This window comes from Paramormyrops kingsleyae, chromosome 19, assembly GCF_048594095.1.
Source record: "Paramormyrops kingsleyae isolate MSU_618 chromosome 19, PKINGS_0.4, whole genome shotgun sequence".
NCBI lineage: Eukaryota > Metazoa > Chordata > Actinopteri > Osteoglossiformes > Mormyridae > Paramormyrops > Paramormyrops kingsleyae.
This window is the reverse complement of record NC_132815.1, coordinates 8,627,328-8,644,282: the sequence shown is the minus strand read 5'-3', so window position 1 is coordinate 8,644,282 and position 16,955 is coordinate 8,627,328. Positions and strand designations below refer to the sequence as shown.

General features: G+C 49.0%; 1 protein-coding gene across 1 annotated transcript; it reads right to left on the bottom strand.

Moving 5' to 3' along the window:
* Positions 1-16,245, bottom strand: gtf3c2 (general transcription factor IIIC, polypeptide 2, beta). The gene is made up of 19 exons (XM_023831545.2): positions 16,099-16,245; positions 14,951-15,217; positions 14,182-14,530; positions 13,221-13,518; positions 12,535-12,626; positions 12,218-12,295; positions 11,830-11,928; positions 11,441-11,671; positions 11,230-11,341; positions 10,996-11,113; positions 7,307-7,338; positions 6,931-7,060; positions 5,792-5,936; positions 3,401-3,562; positions 3,042-3,129; positions 2,660-2,788; positions 2,406-2,567; positions 1,634-1,741; positions 1-594 (listed from the first exon to the last, which is right to left on the bottom strand). Exons 2-19 carry the CDS (start codon positions 15,150-15,152, stop codon positions 364-366), a joined length of 2,766 nt encoding a protein of 921 aa, XP_023687313.2. The 5' UTR covers positions 15,153-15,217; positions 16,099-16,245; the 3' UTR covers positions 1-363.
* Positions 16,246-16,955: the final 710 nt, after the last annotated feature.

Genomic DNA, 16,955 nt, shown 5'->3' with positions numbered 1-16,955 from the left:
TGTAAGTTAAAAAAGATACAGTTTAATTTAGACTGGGAGTGAATGGGTCAGCCTTCAGGATGAATGCAACACAAAATACTTTTGGTATTCAGTGAAGCTTCATGTGTCCGGAACTGTTACATCAACAAATCAACAACAAGTTTATGCTAAAATATATATTATGCATTTAAAAAAAATTCAGAGCTTTATCAAAATAGTGTTTTTGCCCCCCACTTATAATAATTTAAATCTGTATAAAAACTAAAGCTGGACTGCCGAATACAAAAACAGCCAGGGAGACCAGTGAAGGTGAGCTCCTGTGATCTGCACTGTTCCTGCCAGGTCTTTTAAAGTCTGAGGGGGCGGGGCAAGGCTACCGTGACATCACAACAGCTCCACCACAGTCTCAGTGCTGTGCCGGACAGCTGTGGCGACGCTCTCGTCGGCCGCGGCTCCCTGGGACACAAACATGGCAGCGAACTGCGCTTGGCTCTCTTGCGCCATCTTATGGACGATGGGGCTGTGCATGGCGCGCAGGCAGTGGGCGCGTACCAGGCCCGCGTGTCCGGCCGACAGCACCCAGCTCTGTGCGCTGAGGTTGGGGTTTAGCCGTACCTGTGGCGGCAGGGCAGAGAAAGAAGAAAAGTCATGAACTCATCCCACAGCATCCCAGGAGGCGCAGTCCTGTTGTACCGTAGGACGACGTACTTGTTACAGACGTAAGTGTCAGCTCAGCATCTCCCTCCACACAGCCATGATCATCTCTTAGAGGTTCAGGATAAATTAATTTATTTTTCTCTTAAATTTTTTTTTTTTTTAAATCAAGATTGCAATCAATTCTAATGAACTATTACAGGACTCAAGGGCAAAATATGCCTAATGAAGAGAAGAGGCAGGCATAATCGGTCCTGGATCTCCATGTCCATAAATGGGGATGATAGGAGGAAGAAAAGAGAAAGGAGCCTGCTTCTCTCTTCCCCTCCGCGCAGTCTTCCATCCCCACGTTTTCACCGGTATGACCCGCGGTGACGTTTCTTCATTTTACGCTCCATTACTCTTTATCTGTCTTCATCGCCGGCTATCAGAGATCCGGGCCATTATGGAGGACAGATGGAAAACCTCTATGACCAAGGTGGCCAATGACTGCCTGTTCACTCCAGGGGAGAAAGATACCCGATTCCCGAGGGGAACTGAAGCCCATTCATCCCCTGATAGATTACAAAATAAAATAAAATAAAAGAATGAATAGCAGGAGATGCGAGCTAGAAGACAGGTCAGCTACTACTGTTACTAGTACTGTTCTGTTCTCCCAGCATCGTGTTGAATTAATGTCCAAATGGGATTTCATCTCAGGTTTGTGTCCCAGGGACACAGTGAAATTCTTGTACCTGAGTTGCAGGGGAGGGGACAGATGCACAAACCACAAACAACAGAACAAAAAAAGTGCAATGCGGAACAAACAGCAGTGCAATAAGGCGAGACAGTGCAAGACAAAAGATAAGGTAAAATAGCATAATAATAAAATAATAATATAAATTCAATAAATAACTGTGGCGTTACTATGCAGCGTTCTATGCAGAGGGCCATGCCGGTACTTTGACTGTGTTGAGGGATACAGACTGTTCTCCCTGTGCAGAGGGGAATGTAAACTGACCTTGTGCAGGGATTCCAGCGGCATCTTGTCCAAGGACATAGGGCCCTTCGTCTCTGTGGCCAGCATGCGCTTGACTGATGGCCTCTGCTGCGCGTTTTTGAAGGTCCTCTGGTAAGGGACAGGGGCCGAAATGTCAGGATCCCTCGACAGCCCGAAGGCTACGTTCTGCCGCTGGGGCGGCCGGTCGGCAGCTCACGGCGTGGCGGTAAATCTGGCTCCCTCACTCGAGCAGCTGCTCCGTTTCGCTTCCAGTACGACTCAGGGGGAGGCGGGAATCATTTAACCAAGACACACGCCTGGCGCTCTCTGTTCACCAGCCCACCTCTACGGTGCTCGATATCGGAGTCGTCACCAGACATGGTGTCCTGGGTGATGGGCTACTACAGGGTGCTGATTGGTGTGGGGGGGGGGGGGTGTTTCTGTCAGTAGTGGTTCTACTTTGGTAGAACACATGGGAACAGATGGTCGGGGGGAGGGGGGGTGGTGGTGGGCGGGAAGATTAATTAATGAGGGATGCAGCTGTTAATCTACCCCAGGGACGAGCCCTCACTAGCTGCTAGCCGCCCGGATGATGAGAGGCGGTACCTCTGGCAGTAACCCCGCCCCTCCCCCAATCAGCGGACACTGACGGCTCGCTCAGGTGTGTCCGCAGAGTAATGAACCTCATATATCCATGGTCCCTCTGCAACTCGCCGGCCATGTGTAATGGTGTGTGACAAGCGGCCATACGTGGATTACAGAAGCCCTCTGTGGCCGAGACAGCGACACTCACCAGGTCCATATCGTGGAAATGGAGGCAGTACTTCTTGACGAGCTCCCCGTAGGTCTGCGGCTCCCTGATTGGCCCGTTACTGGCATCACCATTCCCTTCCTCCCTCGCTTCCGCGTCTTCCTTCTCAGAGCCGAACGGGACCAACTCTGCCCTGTGTACTGGCTGCCCGGGAGAGACAAAGAGGTAAGCGGGGGACCCGCAGCAGACAGCGGTCGGGTAGCATGGACCCCATGTCTCGCGGCTACGTCACGCACAAATCGCCGGTCGGAGGTGCGCTTCAGGTTGGCCGGGTTCAAGGACGTGTCGGGCAGCAGGACCACGATCATCTCGCCGGTGCTGTCGCTCAGCACACAGGTGTTGAGCCAGTCGGAGTAAGACATGCTCTGAAACACACCAAGGGGGGTGGGAGGTGTCATGCTGCGTCATTCAGACCGTGACACTGACACTGAGACATTTAACCACATGAGCAAAGATTGTAATGCTGTGTGAAATATATGGTCTGGGCTCTAAGTGACTTGTAGTTGGGAGGGAGCAGCCCATCCTGCATCCTGTGTGGTCTGGAAAAAGCTCCAGGAGAGGCTGTACTGCAAAAGGACGTAGGATGTATGGATGGATATATGGATGTTCATGACTTACCCAGACTGTTCCTTTCCTGGGGGCCACAAAAAATGGCTTGAACCCCAAGTATCCTGAATCGATGTAATGGATTCCATGCTGTCCGTACCTAGAAATGAGGCCAAAATCACTTAAAATGCACAAAACCATCTTACCAAACATTTTTTTTATTGAAGTTTGGTCAATAGGCAGATACCATGGTAATGGGCACGGCTTTGCCTCCTGACACTTTGGACATCTGTTTGGACTCATGTGGTTAGTATGTTCTGGAAGGGCATGGACCCCCAGAGCCTTTTCTGCTGTCCTCTGTTGATTCCTGGCTACTCGTACACGGATACGTACAGGACGCGGTGAAGGGCGCCTTATGAGAACCAACTTACGTGGCGTAGCAGCTCTCTTCTGCCACCCACACGCCGGAGTAGTGCAGCGGCCAGCAGACCTCGGTGGACAGGTAGCGCCTGAAGGTGTTGGCCGGCTCGTACGTCTTCCTGAGGTCCCACAGCTTCAGCTTCCTGTCCTCGCCGGCCGTCACCAGGAGGTCGCTGCGGGAGACAGGGAGGACGTGGCAGCCGTGACCCCGGATGGAGGGTCCGACCCGGCTGCCGCTCGCACGTGCAGGAGGGGGGGGCATACAGACATAATGCAGGAGTTGTTTGGGGAGAGACACTGCATCTAGGCGTCATGTGACCAACACGCAGCCACTGGGATGGACCCAAAAACAAAGAGAACATCTCTGTGCCATAGCTTTGGAAGGAAGTACAGAGGCCTCCACTACAGACACCAGCAGGCAGAGAAACAGCTTGTCCCCCACAACTCTCTACATCAGGGGTCGGCAACCTTTTTGACATGGAGTGCCAATTATATATTTTCTTGTTAGTCTGCGTGCCATGTTAACGACAGGGGGGGGGGGGAGGGGGCTACCATCGAGTAGTGAAACCAAAGCAGCAGGCGCGCCAAGCAACAGCCAATGACATTTGAACATCATAGAAGACGTCTGAAAAATTTTAATGTGTTTAATAATTAGGGTTGTGATCTAGAGACCTGCGCGAGACGAATTTTTCAGTCCCGCTCCAGTCCGCTCCCGCAAGATTCTGTCCCGCTCCCGCAAAAAAATATATATTATTTTCTCCCGCTCCCGCAGTATTCAAGTTTTGTCCCGCTCCCGCCCACAAAATCCCGCAGGTAAACATAAGTAATTTTATTTTTACCGCTTCTTCCCGCTACTCTGTTATTTGTTTCACTTGCTTCCCTTTTGAGTATATATAAAAAAGAAACGGAAAATAAACAAATATGTTTCGTTTTATTTGAGTTTAATTAAATGGAATGATGAACATGGACACGAACGAGGAGCTTTTCAGAACATAGAAATACACTCAGAACAGTTAGAAATAGGCTAATAATATTGCAATGAAACAAAATAATAATAAACGTTGGTTTCTCAAGTGGTCAAACAGAAAAGCATTTGGCCTAATACTGCTTCAGAGCGTTAGCCTTTAATTTAGTCATTCTTGTTGCTTTTGTGCAGTAGATAAATAATAGAGTATTTGTTTTTAATAAATTAATTTTAAGATAATTCCATTTTGCGGGAGTCCCGCGATTAATTCTGTTCTCCCGCAACCCGCACATACATGAGGACCTTACCGCCCGCACCCGCATTCACCCATCAAATCTTGTCCCGCGCCGCACTCGGTGCGTTGGGTCCCGCGGGAGTGCAGGTCTGTATTGCGATCATCGTCAGCGTGCCACCCGAAATTCCTCTGCGTGCCAGTTGTGGTACGCATGCCTAGGGTTGCCGACCCCTGCTCTACATCATCGATACCCCATTTCATTTATTTTTCTTTTATATAAATGAGAGAGACAGAGAGTCAGAGAGCTCTGGAAAAAAATTAGGGGACCACTCCATATTTTTTAAGAATCTGCATTAAAACCTGAAAAGTGGTCCCCACAACGTCAAAATGACAGGTTTTTATTACATTGTGGGGAACATTTGGTGCCCACAATTTAATATAAACATAATCTACACTCCCTCCCCACCCAAAAGCATTTACACAAATTTCATGACAGAATCTGCTGATGTTGGAAAGGTGTCCGTTCCCATCTTCTGCTCCTGAAACTTAGCCATCTGCCAACCCTCCTCCCAGGCTGATCACCCCCCCCCCTCACGGTACTGCATCTGTACCCTAGCAACTGGCTTTGGGTGCGTCTGTTAGAAATGTGGGTGTACCCCGCCGAAGGCTGGATACTGGACGTGAGGCGTTAATGGCGGAGCTCCGGCGGCCTGGAGATAACGAGTCATTTCAGAGGAGGCGGGGGGAGCAGTGAAGGCACCCGCTGGGCATCACCAGGGTGATATAGGGTCTGACCCCCCCCCCCCCACACCTTCTGGTGGGGGAACAGTAATACACAGAAAAGAAAACAAACAGAAATAAGAAAATAAAAGGGTCTGGGAAGGATGCCAAAGGTCTCTGGTAATATGTGCACTTTCATTTGTGCTGGAATTGCTGTTGAAAGTGATGAGAAAGTGAGTTTGTGGTTCTTTAACCTGAAGCCAAAACTGATCACAGCAACAACCATTAACCCTAACCCTTACTCCGACGACAACCCAAATATCATTCCTTATCCAAACTTCAATCCTAATTCTCTCCCACGTTCCAGTTCTGAGCCTAACCCTAATGGTAACCTAATCCCCAGTCCAAATCGAACCTTGAAAGCAGCCTCTCGAATGCGGATCTCTCCCTCTTTCCCAACACGGTCATGCAGGTCACACTTACCCGGAGGCCCTGCACCAGCACAGGACACGGACAATGCTGTCGTGAGCTAGGAAGCAGTGGTACGGGTAGGTGACCACGCGGCCGTTGGGAGATCGCACCCGCTGCAGCACCGATTTGGTGTTCAGGTTCCATAGTGCCACCGTGCCTTCAGTAGGACGGAAAACAGGGTGTAACACAACCTAATATCGCATAAGATTGGTGTGGCTCAACGTGTAGCACTGCTGCCTGTAAGCTTGAGGGTTGAGGGTTTGAATCTTGTCTCTGATCTGTGCTTAGGGTGTGTGTGATTTTTTCAGTCACATTGATTTCCTCCCACAATGTGCAGACATGCAGGCTAATTGTTGTTCTCTAAATTGCCCACAGTGTTGCTCAAACCAGTCCACACGGACCCCCAGTGGGAGGGAACAAAAATGTGGGCCGTCTGGAGGTCCCCAAGTACCGGTTTAAGAAACACTGCTGTTATGGACCAGCATCCTAGCTGGGCTGTAGCCCACCTTTGTGCTCTATGCTGCATTATTCAGGTAAATATACTGGGGGGAGAGTCATATCAATACTAACGGACTGCATTTCCCAGAAGGCTGTGCGGTGGCTCAGTGGGCAGCATTGCGGGTTTGTGGGCTTGGTGTGGGGTTTCATTCCTACAACATAACGTTTAAGTGGACTGACATGTCTAAATTGACCATGTTGTGTGTGACTGTGTGTTCAGCAATGGACCTGCCCCCCCATGCGGGGTGTCCCCTGCCTTAGGCCCAGTGCTTCCTGGGATAGGCTGCCGACTCACTCGACAAGCATTTACGAAAGATGGATGAATTTTACACTCTAAAAGTTTAATATCACCACCTTTCACATGACCTTACACCTTATTGAGATACATGATTATATGAGTGTCACTAAAGTAAGGAGCTCGTGCTGTAGGTCATCCAGCACATCAGCAGAAGGTGTGTGGATCAGCAGAGTAAGACACTGTGCCTGTGATGAGGAGGTTACCAGTTCAATAACATGGCTGACAGAGTGACATCATCGTCGGGCGAAGCCCTTAACCTCCAACTGCTCCAAGGACTGGTTACTCCTGTTATCAGCTGTGGGTCACTTTGAATAAATGTAGAATGTGGTGCCTGATGCCGCTACAGGACAGATACCGTCATAGAAGCCTGCGGCCAGGATGTTGTGAGGGTCGACAGGAAGCCAGTCCAGGCACAGGCACTGTCCGCTGCGGCCGTCATGGTCGGCCTGTATGGAGCCCAGCTTCAGCACGGCCACACTGTGGACCTGCGGGTTAGGAGACGCCGCGGTGCTTCAGTCTCGCTTTCGCCGTGGCCGAGTCTCCTGCTCTAACCACGGCTCTGCTGAGGTTTCTCACTTTAAAATGAGTTTCCGTGGAAAATCTGCAAGGAGATCATCTGACGCTATTGGCAAAATGAAGTCCAGCAGCGGGCTGGGTCTCCGCGGATCAGCTCTCAGATCAGTGCACAGGGTATAATCCAGGTTGTTAAGTTTCATGCAGCACTGACTCACCTGGTATATGTGCTGCTCGGTGTCGACTGCACCTGTGGGAACACAGAGAGACCCAGGTTCGATTTTACGTCAACAGAGAGCGGCTAGCACCTTTTAGGGTGGTGCACTGTGTACACAGCACACACGTCAACACATATATGCATCATCAGAGACACCCAGACATATGTACGCAGACTACAGGCACGTGTGTATAGATACAGAGACACTACAGGTACTTAGTTGTTGACACAAAGACACCACAGATGTGTACAGACACTGCAGACAGGCATGCAGATACACAGACACGCACACCAAAGAAAAGCACTCACTAATACACACAGTGCAGACAGGCATGCAGATACACAGACACGCACACCAAAGAAAAGCACTCACTAATACACACAGTGCAGACAGGCATGCAGATACACAGACACGCACACCAAAGAAAAGCACTCACTCATACACACAGTGCAGACAGGCATGCAGATACACAGACACGCACACCAAAGAAAAGCACTCACTAATACACACAGTGCAGACAGGCATGCAGATAAACAGACACGCACACCAAAGAAAAGCACTCACTCATACACACAGTGCAGACAGGCATGCAGATACACAGACACGCACACCAAAGAAAAGCACTCACTCATACACACAGTGCAGACAGGAAAGAAAGACACACACACACACACACACACACACACCATTTACAGTGGTGTGCGTCAGATGACAACTGAATGGCATGCCATGATTCGGCGAGGAGTATTGCGACTCTCCTAACCCCAGCTACAGACGCTCCTTTAACAAAGTCAGGTTTACGGGAGACTGAGCGGCCATCGGTGATTCTGTGGCCGGCGTTATGGATGCGGCCACAAGGGGCAGCACTTAATGACAGGGCAGGCGGCTCCAGATTTATCCCTTTGAAGACCACGCTCTCAATACCGGCCGCTGATCGGACTGCCGGCGCAGAATCAGCACCGCAAATAGGAAGAGAAAATACAGAGACTCACAGGAATGACTTCCACTAGATGGTGCCTTTCAGGTCTTACTACCAGCTTCTATCCAGCAAAACCACACAAATCGCAGGCACCTGCTGTGATGCATGCATGCGGCTGGGAGAGCACAGAGAAACACGTTATACCTACAGCTTCATTTCTCCACTTGTACATATCATCCATTTGCATTTTTTCCTACTAAAGCGATTCAGTTCTTCAGAATGCCAGCTGCCAGACATGATTTTTGGGAAGGGGGGGGGGTGACTGCTCTTGTCTGGTTACATGGCTCAACTAATGAATGAAACAGCATGTCTGCCCTGGGACTTGAACCGTCACTCCTGGTGTCAGGTAGATAGGATCCCATAAATAGCTCCTGTGACCCCCAGCTCCCCCTTGGTGGACGGCGGCCTCACCAAACCTGCTCCCTCTCTCTACTCTCCTCCCGGCCTGTGACCGCAGGCCTCAAGTCCCTTTGACATGGCTCACTAAGCCTCTCCTGATTGACAGCCCCGGGAGGACAGGGTGCCAGGTAGCAGGCCGAAATTCATGGCTTCAAACACTAACAACCACGTAGCGATGCATCTTTTTGGCATTTCAATTATAGATCCTTGTCTGATGGGAACGAGCCAGTAAATTATCTCCATTGAGCAAGAAGCATAAACCCCCCCCCCATGATTTTTACAGACACACATACACACAAAAAAGCTATTTTTAATTATCTGAGCTGAACACTCTGAAGCCAGCAAGCCGCGAAGGTCGGACCCTGGCCGGGTTAACCCCTTCCTCGCAGAGGGTGAGAAATTCCAGCTCAGGACACAAAGGGTTGTATCAAGACAGACCAGTTCCCCTTAAAAACACCGAGCTAATTTCCCGCTTGGCTGGATGTGCTCAGGCCAGTCGGTGCTGTACAGCGAAGCACTCAGACTGTATTCCAGACGGTGTTAAAATAGACCCCAAACATGAAACCCACCCCCCGCCCCGTGTGTGGCCATTCAGGTCATATCTCTGCTGGCAGGTAGACGTGTGAAACAGCCCCTCCCACACACACCCTGAAATAGACCACCATGACCTTTTATCAGGTAAGAAAACCACTCACTGCTTCCCATAAAAAAACAAACAAAATCACAAATCACCAAAACAGCCAGCAGAGGTCATTGAACAACAACGAATTATAACACAAAAAATTGTTTTTAAAAGAATCAGCCAGAGGCAGTATAAAGGCTACAGCTACAGTTAGTGAACCATTAAAATACACACACACACACACACACACACACACACACACACACACACACACACAAACTTCCTACAGTGAGCAACACTTCACCTTTGTGGATTAATGGGGATGACAGCACAGTTCAGACAGAAAAAAAACACACATAAAGAGGTGTCTGTCGTGGATTACAAGGCGAGGCGTTTCCCAGCACTAAGCCTTGTCTTTAGATCGGGCTGCCTGGGCGTGCTGTAATGGCCCTGACAGGGAGCTTAATTACGCTTAAAGGGAGGGGGAAATGGAACAATGCCCAGGGTTGGGAAAAGGCCGGCTGGTGAAGAGCGGCACCTCGCCATTAATTAACCCCAGACGGGCCCCCTTATCTCCTGGACCAAGGCCGGCTCCAGCACGACTTTGATGAATGTTGCACCAGGCGGACACACAAACCCGCATCCGCGTCTTTCTGGCTGGCCTGAAGTCACAGAGGGTCCTCGCTTTGTACCCAAGCTCATTGAGCCCCATTGTCATGTAACATTCTCCCCAATGGGAAAGCTGCACACGCGCACACGCACACGCACACGCACACACACACACACACACACACACCCGAACTATCTGGGCCGCTGTCATGGAAGCACTTGCACCTGTGTTTGAAGTGCGGTAAAGAGCAGTCATTTACTCTGCAAAAATCTACAAGCAGCAAGGCTCTAAGTCAATGCCACGTCTAGACGAAAACTGAGACCACTACCCTCTTACAGACACACCCTCTGAAAAACATGGTAGCTGCCTTCCCTTACCAAAGACAAATTTGACGTATGCACATTTTTTTTCATTTTGTTGCAATAAAACACACACATTATGCACACCATAAAGCTTTCAGGATGTCTGACAACTTCTGAATCCCCGTTGAATGCAGGCCGAATTATAATTAACTTTCAATCAATTCCATGCAGCATTAACTAATGAGTGCTAATTCAACAATGCAGACAACACTGGACGTCTTAAGATGAGGGGATGTCGCCCCCTGCTGACAGCACAGCACACTGCGGTTAAATCTTTGACAGTATTTCATTTTCACACATTAACATACTGCTGACAGAGCACAGCAGATCCCATTTCCTAAAAGCATATTATTCTGCTTACCTTTCCCAGAATGCCTCGAATTCAGGCACATGTCTAACAGGCGAGACATGATTAAAATACAGATGGAAATGTTTGGTGGTCAAGATCTAATTGAATTAAGGGTAAAACCGACTAATCATATAACCTGATACAGATAATAATCTACTAGACAGATACAGGAAGACAGCTACAGGCAGATACACACTGTATTCTGATTATTCTTTGATTAGATGGGGCAAATTGCGATGTTGTTTATATTAGGGTCATTATGGGCATACTGCAGTAACAAACTGCTCAAAAACAAACCAGCAGTCAGCTGACCTGCATTTTGCTCTTTCATTCTTAAAATGAACATGATGCACCCGCCCCCCCCCCACCTTTATTCTGTGTCTTCCTGTAGGCCAGCAAGGCATCCGGGTGGGGCAGGCTGTAGATGGCGATCTTGGCGCTGGAAAAGGCCGCGGCCAGCAGACCCAGCCGTGGCATTAGGGGACTCTGGGCGGGAAGAGAGACCAGGCGAGAGGTTCAGGGTGGAGAGAGGAGACGGACGGTGGAAGGGGCCGGCGTAGCCTGCTGACGCTGCCGCACCATTTCTCTGATGGGGGGCGTACCTTTCTGGATGTGCTGGGCAGTTCCCACGCTCCACTGGGGCACCATTTCATGTCCCTTATGCAGCCGTCCTCCAGCGCCAGAGCGTAGGCCAGGCGGGCTGGAGCCGCGGGGCTGGGAACGAGGGAGCAGAGCTGTGATCAGTAAACCGATGCGACCGAGTGCGGTTTATTTGCGTGGATTTATGTGTGCGGGACGGGTTTACATGCATACCAGGTGTCGTAGGACAGCGCGCTCAGGTCCCAGATCTGCAGCAGTGCCGGCTCACTGTATGTGCCCATGATTTTGTGCCGGTCATCCATGCCGCGGTTGCAGTAGACGGCGGCATACTGGTTGGCTGCCATCGCGCCGTCGGGACACGGACACCACTCCATGGACCAGACCGGGCCGCCGACAAAGAAGACGGTGTCCCAGCGCTCGGGGTGGGCGGGCAGACAGCCAAACCTAACAGGACGACGCAGGAGGGACTATCCTCAGAGCCATTAAACATATGCGCCGAACAAGTAATAATGTTATTGTGCCAGACTTGGCACTTTTTAGATGATGCCTTCATCACTGCATGCTTGACAACTTCCCAGGGCACGTGCATGACGGTCCCTTACCTTGGAATTCTGTGCAGATCCGGTACTTCTTTGAGGCCTTCCCGTGAGATTTTGAAGGCTGGGGATGTTTCTTCTTGAGGTAAATATTTCTCAGCCTCACTGCACATCAAATCAGTCATTAATTCTAAAATCTTTTCCATTACGCTCTTTTTGAAATATGTCAGATATTAGACAATATCAGACAGTATTCAGGAATATACAGTGGCAAAGAGCTAGTGCTCTGGCTCCCTCTTGTGGTTCAGAGGAGATATTGCACAGTATTTATTTATTTTTTGATCTATACATACTTGTGTTCAGTCACAGAGGCTTATATACTGATTTAGCAGATGTAGAAGCAGACAATCTCTCTGCACGCAGCCCCCCCCCCCCAAACATTTTGAAAACATACCGGCCTGACAGGAAGTTCCAGTCTTTGGCTGTCGGTATCCACTCTGGGAAGACCCAGGAAGAGTAACGCTCCTCACGGCTGTATGGGAGACAACACAGACACACACACACACACAGACACGCCTGGTTAATGTCTATGCTGAGGGCCCATATTCAATTGTACCAACACCATCCTTCGTAATCACAAGGGATGCACAATATGTTTGAGAGGCTCTACGTCTTCATGCAATTATGGTGTTTGTTTGATGTGCTGAACAACTCCTGACATTCAGAGAAGAATAATGATAATATGGTGGCAAAAGGAAATCGGGGGCTTACAAGTCCTTGGTGGCAGCGGTGCAGGACCAGATCGGGCCCATTATGCTATTGGGTAAACCGTTGGCAGCCCAGCCTGGGTATTTGCCCTTAACCTGGGGAAAATAATGTGTTCAGTTAAGTTTACAAAATTTTTCAAGTTAAAAAAAAAAATACGAAGATACAGCCTAGTGGCTGAGGACATGGTTATGGCTGAAAGAGGGATGGCAGGTATTGAAGGAACAATCCTGATCTGTGCCTCACTGCTTAAGCTAATAGTGACCAACTGGAACTGAAGCGAAACACGCCCTCTACAGTCCACAGTGGTTAAGGAAACAAATGAAGCTACAGATTCAACATAGGAAGGAAATGACTCCAGTAGCTTCAAGTTACCGGTTTAAACAGAAAAACTGTATGCACACAAAACATCCCATAATGCACTTGGGTAGGTCTGGCATTAACACCACTTCTGCTTTGAAGGAACATGAGTTTATGAAATGTCAGCTTTGGGACTTTTTCGTAACATTGTCCCCTCTTTACTGGTGTGTTTATGATGGTTACTGGATCACATGACTGTCCGTTTTCACAGTGTAGGAGGCACAATGAGGAACGTTAAGACAGAATTTTTCTGAGGCATGAACCAGCAACCTTCTGATCACACATGTGGGTTTTTACACACTTGGATATGCACTAGTCCAGGCAGCACTCACGGACTGGTATGGGGCCCTGGGCCGGGCATCACGGTCTTCGTCATCCAAGCTAAGGGAGTCATCCTCGCTGGGTTCCCCTTCACTCTCTGCCTCCTCCCTAATCTCTGGGATGAAGTCGGCGTCCGCAGTGGCGTCATCGCTGTCCTGGTCCGAGCCTCTCCTCTTCCGCTTCCTGACCTTGCCAGGCTTCTGGGTTGGGCGTGCAGTGACCTTCTTATCAGGCTGGCTCTCCGTTTGGGCGGACTTCCCATGGTGACTACTCAACTCCTCCACTAGGGCCTGGAGGTATTTCCTGGCCCTGCAACGCACCACTGACATTGAGCTGCTGGGTCAACAAGCATCTCACCAACTTCAACACCCCGTCATCCAAACACTAAACCTATCACCTCGTCAAAAAAAATAACCTTCTGCTACATTTACAAAATCACAGACTGAACATCAGTGTGTCTGAATATCCCCATGACAAAAGGCACATATTTCCTCACCATTACTCTTTCCACATCCTTCCAGTTCTAAGAAGCAAACATTTTAAATAAATTTAACAAATGTATACAACCAGTGGACGTGACTTCCTGACAAAGCAGTGCACCAGATGGATCATACTATTGAAGGTTGCTGGTTCAAATCCCAGAAGTGAACCTTATCTGTAAACAGCCAGAAGTGGTGTTGTTTACCTGGTAGGTTATTTAACCTCTAGGTCAGTTTAGATGCAGCCCTAATTTAACACACCTGATACAGATAATCAGACCCTTCCCTAGCATCGCAGTATCACAGCCAGGTGTGGTAATATTAACAGCTAACCTCTGCAGGGTGGAAGATCTCCAGGAATGAGCAGCCCTGCTCTAGGTGCTCGTGTAGCATGTATGCAGCTGAATAAGTGGGTAAGATGAGCGCACACTCTGGTGTATGCTGTGTTGTGACATACGTATGTGGTCCCAGAGGGAGCAGGGATTCTCCTTACACAGTGGCTGCTCTTCTCTTGGGTCTGCCGCCCGGAGTCACCTCCAGATCCTCCGCGGGCGTGTTCTCGGTGGGTACGCCGGCCTCCTGTCGCTCTCGTTCCTTCTCCAGGGCCATGGCTAACAGCTCCACTTTCGACTTCCTCCCTCTCTTCTTCTGGGTTTTTGGGGTCAGCTCCTCGTTCTTCTCTGAACTCGTACTGGGTGGCGGCATAGAGGGCACGGAACTGGCGGGCGGCCTCCCAGGTTCAGGGTGCTTGCGCGGCCGGCCCACCCTTCTCCGAACACGGTTATTTGGGGTGTGAGAGTTGGAAGACTCAGACAGTGACTGGGTGCTGTCCAACGTCTGACCTATTTGGGGCACAGAAATTACTAAAAGTTGTCAGATCTACACGCACCCTCACAACACATACAAATGGATAATTTGCACATTTCCATTTTTTCTTTTACCATGGTATGTATTTGTTTGTTTACAAACATATTCCTATTACTTACCTATGAGTTCTCACTACATTGCCTGCATCTACTGCTTTATGCCGTAATGTTTTTGCATTTGATAAATAGACTTTGATTTCATTTTGATCACCGGCACTAACTACTGTCTCACATAAGATTCAACATTCAACAGTTTTGTTTGTCACATGCAGTGACTGCAGTGTAACACTGTATGTGCAGGAGTGAAGCACGGAAATCCCATTCAGATTCTTCAACTGAAGCAGTACATGTGTATTACGGTGTCTGTTTTCTGGTAGATCACTCACAAATACTCACAAGAGGACTGTTCATCCTGCCCTGTGTCAGGTGCATCTTCTCCATTCTTCACACCTCCAGGGTCCCCAGAACCACTGTCCCCCAGCAGCTCTGTGTCATTATGCACATGGCTTTGTGACCCCTCCTGGCATCCAGTCTGATCCTGACACACGCCCTGGACCTCTTCACCCTGCCTGCCCTCTTCCTGGACAGCAGATGCCATCCCCGGCCCGGATCGGTCCTGTCCGTTATCACTGCCGCGCTTCAGAAACGGGATGGGGATCCTCACTGACGAGAACAGCATAGTCAGTGCCATGACTCACTGTACAGCTTACGGTTTTAGTTAGCACAACCAAGCGATGAAAGTTTCTCTGAAGTTTAAGATGTGCACATACTTCCACTATATAGCAACCCGCATCTCAACGCACGCTGATTTCATCATGCCTAATTCAATAATTTCCACAAGGGCGTATTTACTTTAAAGCGAGCACATAACAATGTGGCAGGCATGCATCGGAGAAGCAAATATGCTGCAGTTTTTGGGGAAAAAAACAGACGTAAATTACCAAGATAAATCAAGAGTTTGTGATGCCATGTGCAGTGATGTTTCACTAGCTTGCGTTTGCGTCTAGTTAGAGATCTGCACGGGCAAACCATGATGCACCTTGCTAAGCAGCTAGCCGGACACTTGCTCTGAAATATTTTTTTTTCCACGCCAACCGTAAATGTTGACTCGGTAATTTGATAAAAGACGCAAAGCGGAGCTGCTAGTCTATCCGAATAGCATGTACGCCGAAAGGGGGGAATACTGCCCGTGGCAGCGTTTTAACAACCGGCTAGCCGTTTCCAGGCTGGCCGGTCCTCCGTTCTGGGTAGGCTGCATCCCGGTCGGTCGTATTTCATTAAGCGACTGGTCTAGTCGCGTTAGCCGAAGTCTCCGCACGAAAGACCTCCGCCGAAAGTGGCAGTTCACGTTCGCAGACCCGGTGGCTCAGCGTATAGAGCCCCGCTCCGGTCCACCGCCGACGCGGCCTGCCACTTCGACATAACTCGTTTCGAAACCCCGGGCTTAGATTCGCCATGAAAGGCGCGGGTTTCCTCATAAAAACCCGCAAAACGAACCAAACAAGTGAAATACGCCGCACGACAGAATATTTGGAAACACGTACCAATAATTATTCCGGCAAGACGGTAGAGCAACAGCGAGCGACGTCCAGTATTAATCCCCCCAAACTACACTAGTAAACTAGTAGCGTCCACGCGTCCATATTTTTTTCTGTGGGATTTGACCTGTTCGCTGCTGCCCCCTGCGTCACAAACCCGACAGTGCAGCTACGCTTTGTCTGTAATTCACTGCTTCACCGCAGGTAGGGCCTAGAGAGGACGCGTCGGGCACAGAAATGTACCGAAAACATTCAAGAGCATCGCACCTTTTCCCAGAAGTTGTCATTCTAAAATCCCCTACGTATACATTGGCCTTGGAACAATGACTAGGTACATCTCTTCCAAATCCCAGTTAAAGTTTGCTTTCTAATGCTGAGTATATATTAATAAATTGTATATAGGGAGATATGGAGAATGTCACAGTTTGCATGCTCTCCACATGTTATGTGGGTTTCTTCTGGCCTGTTTGTGTGTGTGTGTGTGTGTGTGTGTGTGCGCGCACAAACACACGCCCTGCAAAAGACTAGCTTCTCATCAAATATTTACCCCAGCTGTGTGCCATAGGACAGGACCCCAGCCAAGATAAACAGAAAGACAAACCATATAAGGACCATTAAATCATATGGAAAATGCTTTATAATTCTTGATAACTGGAAAATTCAAAGTTATAACCTTGTGATGGTGAAGAGTATCAGATAAATGTGAAGTAAGTCACCTTAAGAGACTTAACTAGGCTAATGCAAAGTATTAAAGAGACGTAACTGATGTCTAAAGACTGTATATTCATAGGAGGAAACCACCAATGTACCTTTCGTATTAGAAGAGCCTGAAAAAATCTTAAACTACTTTAAATGTTTAAAAG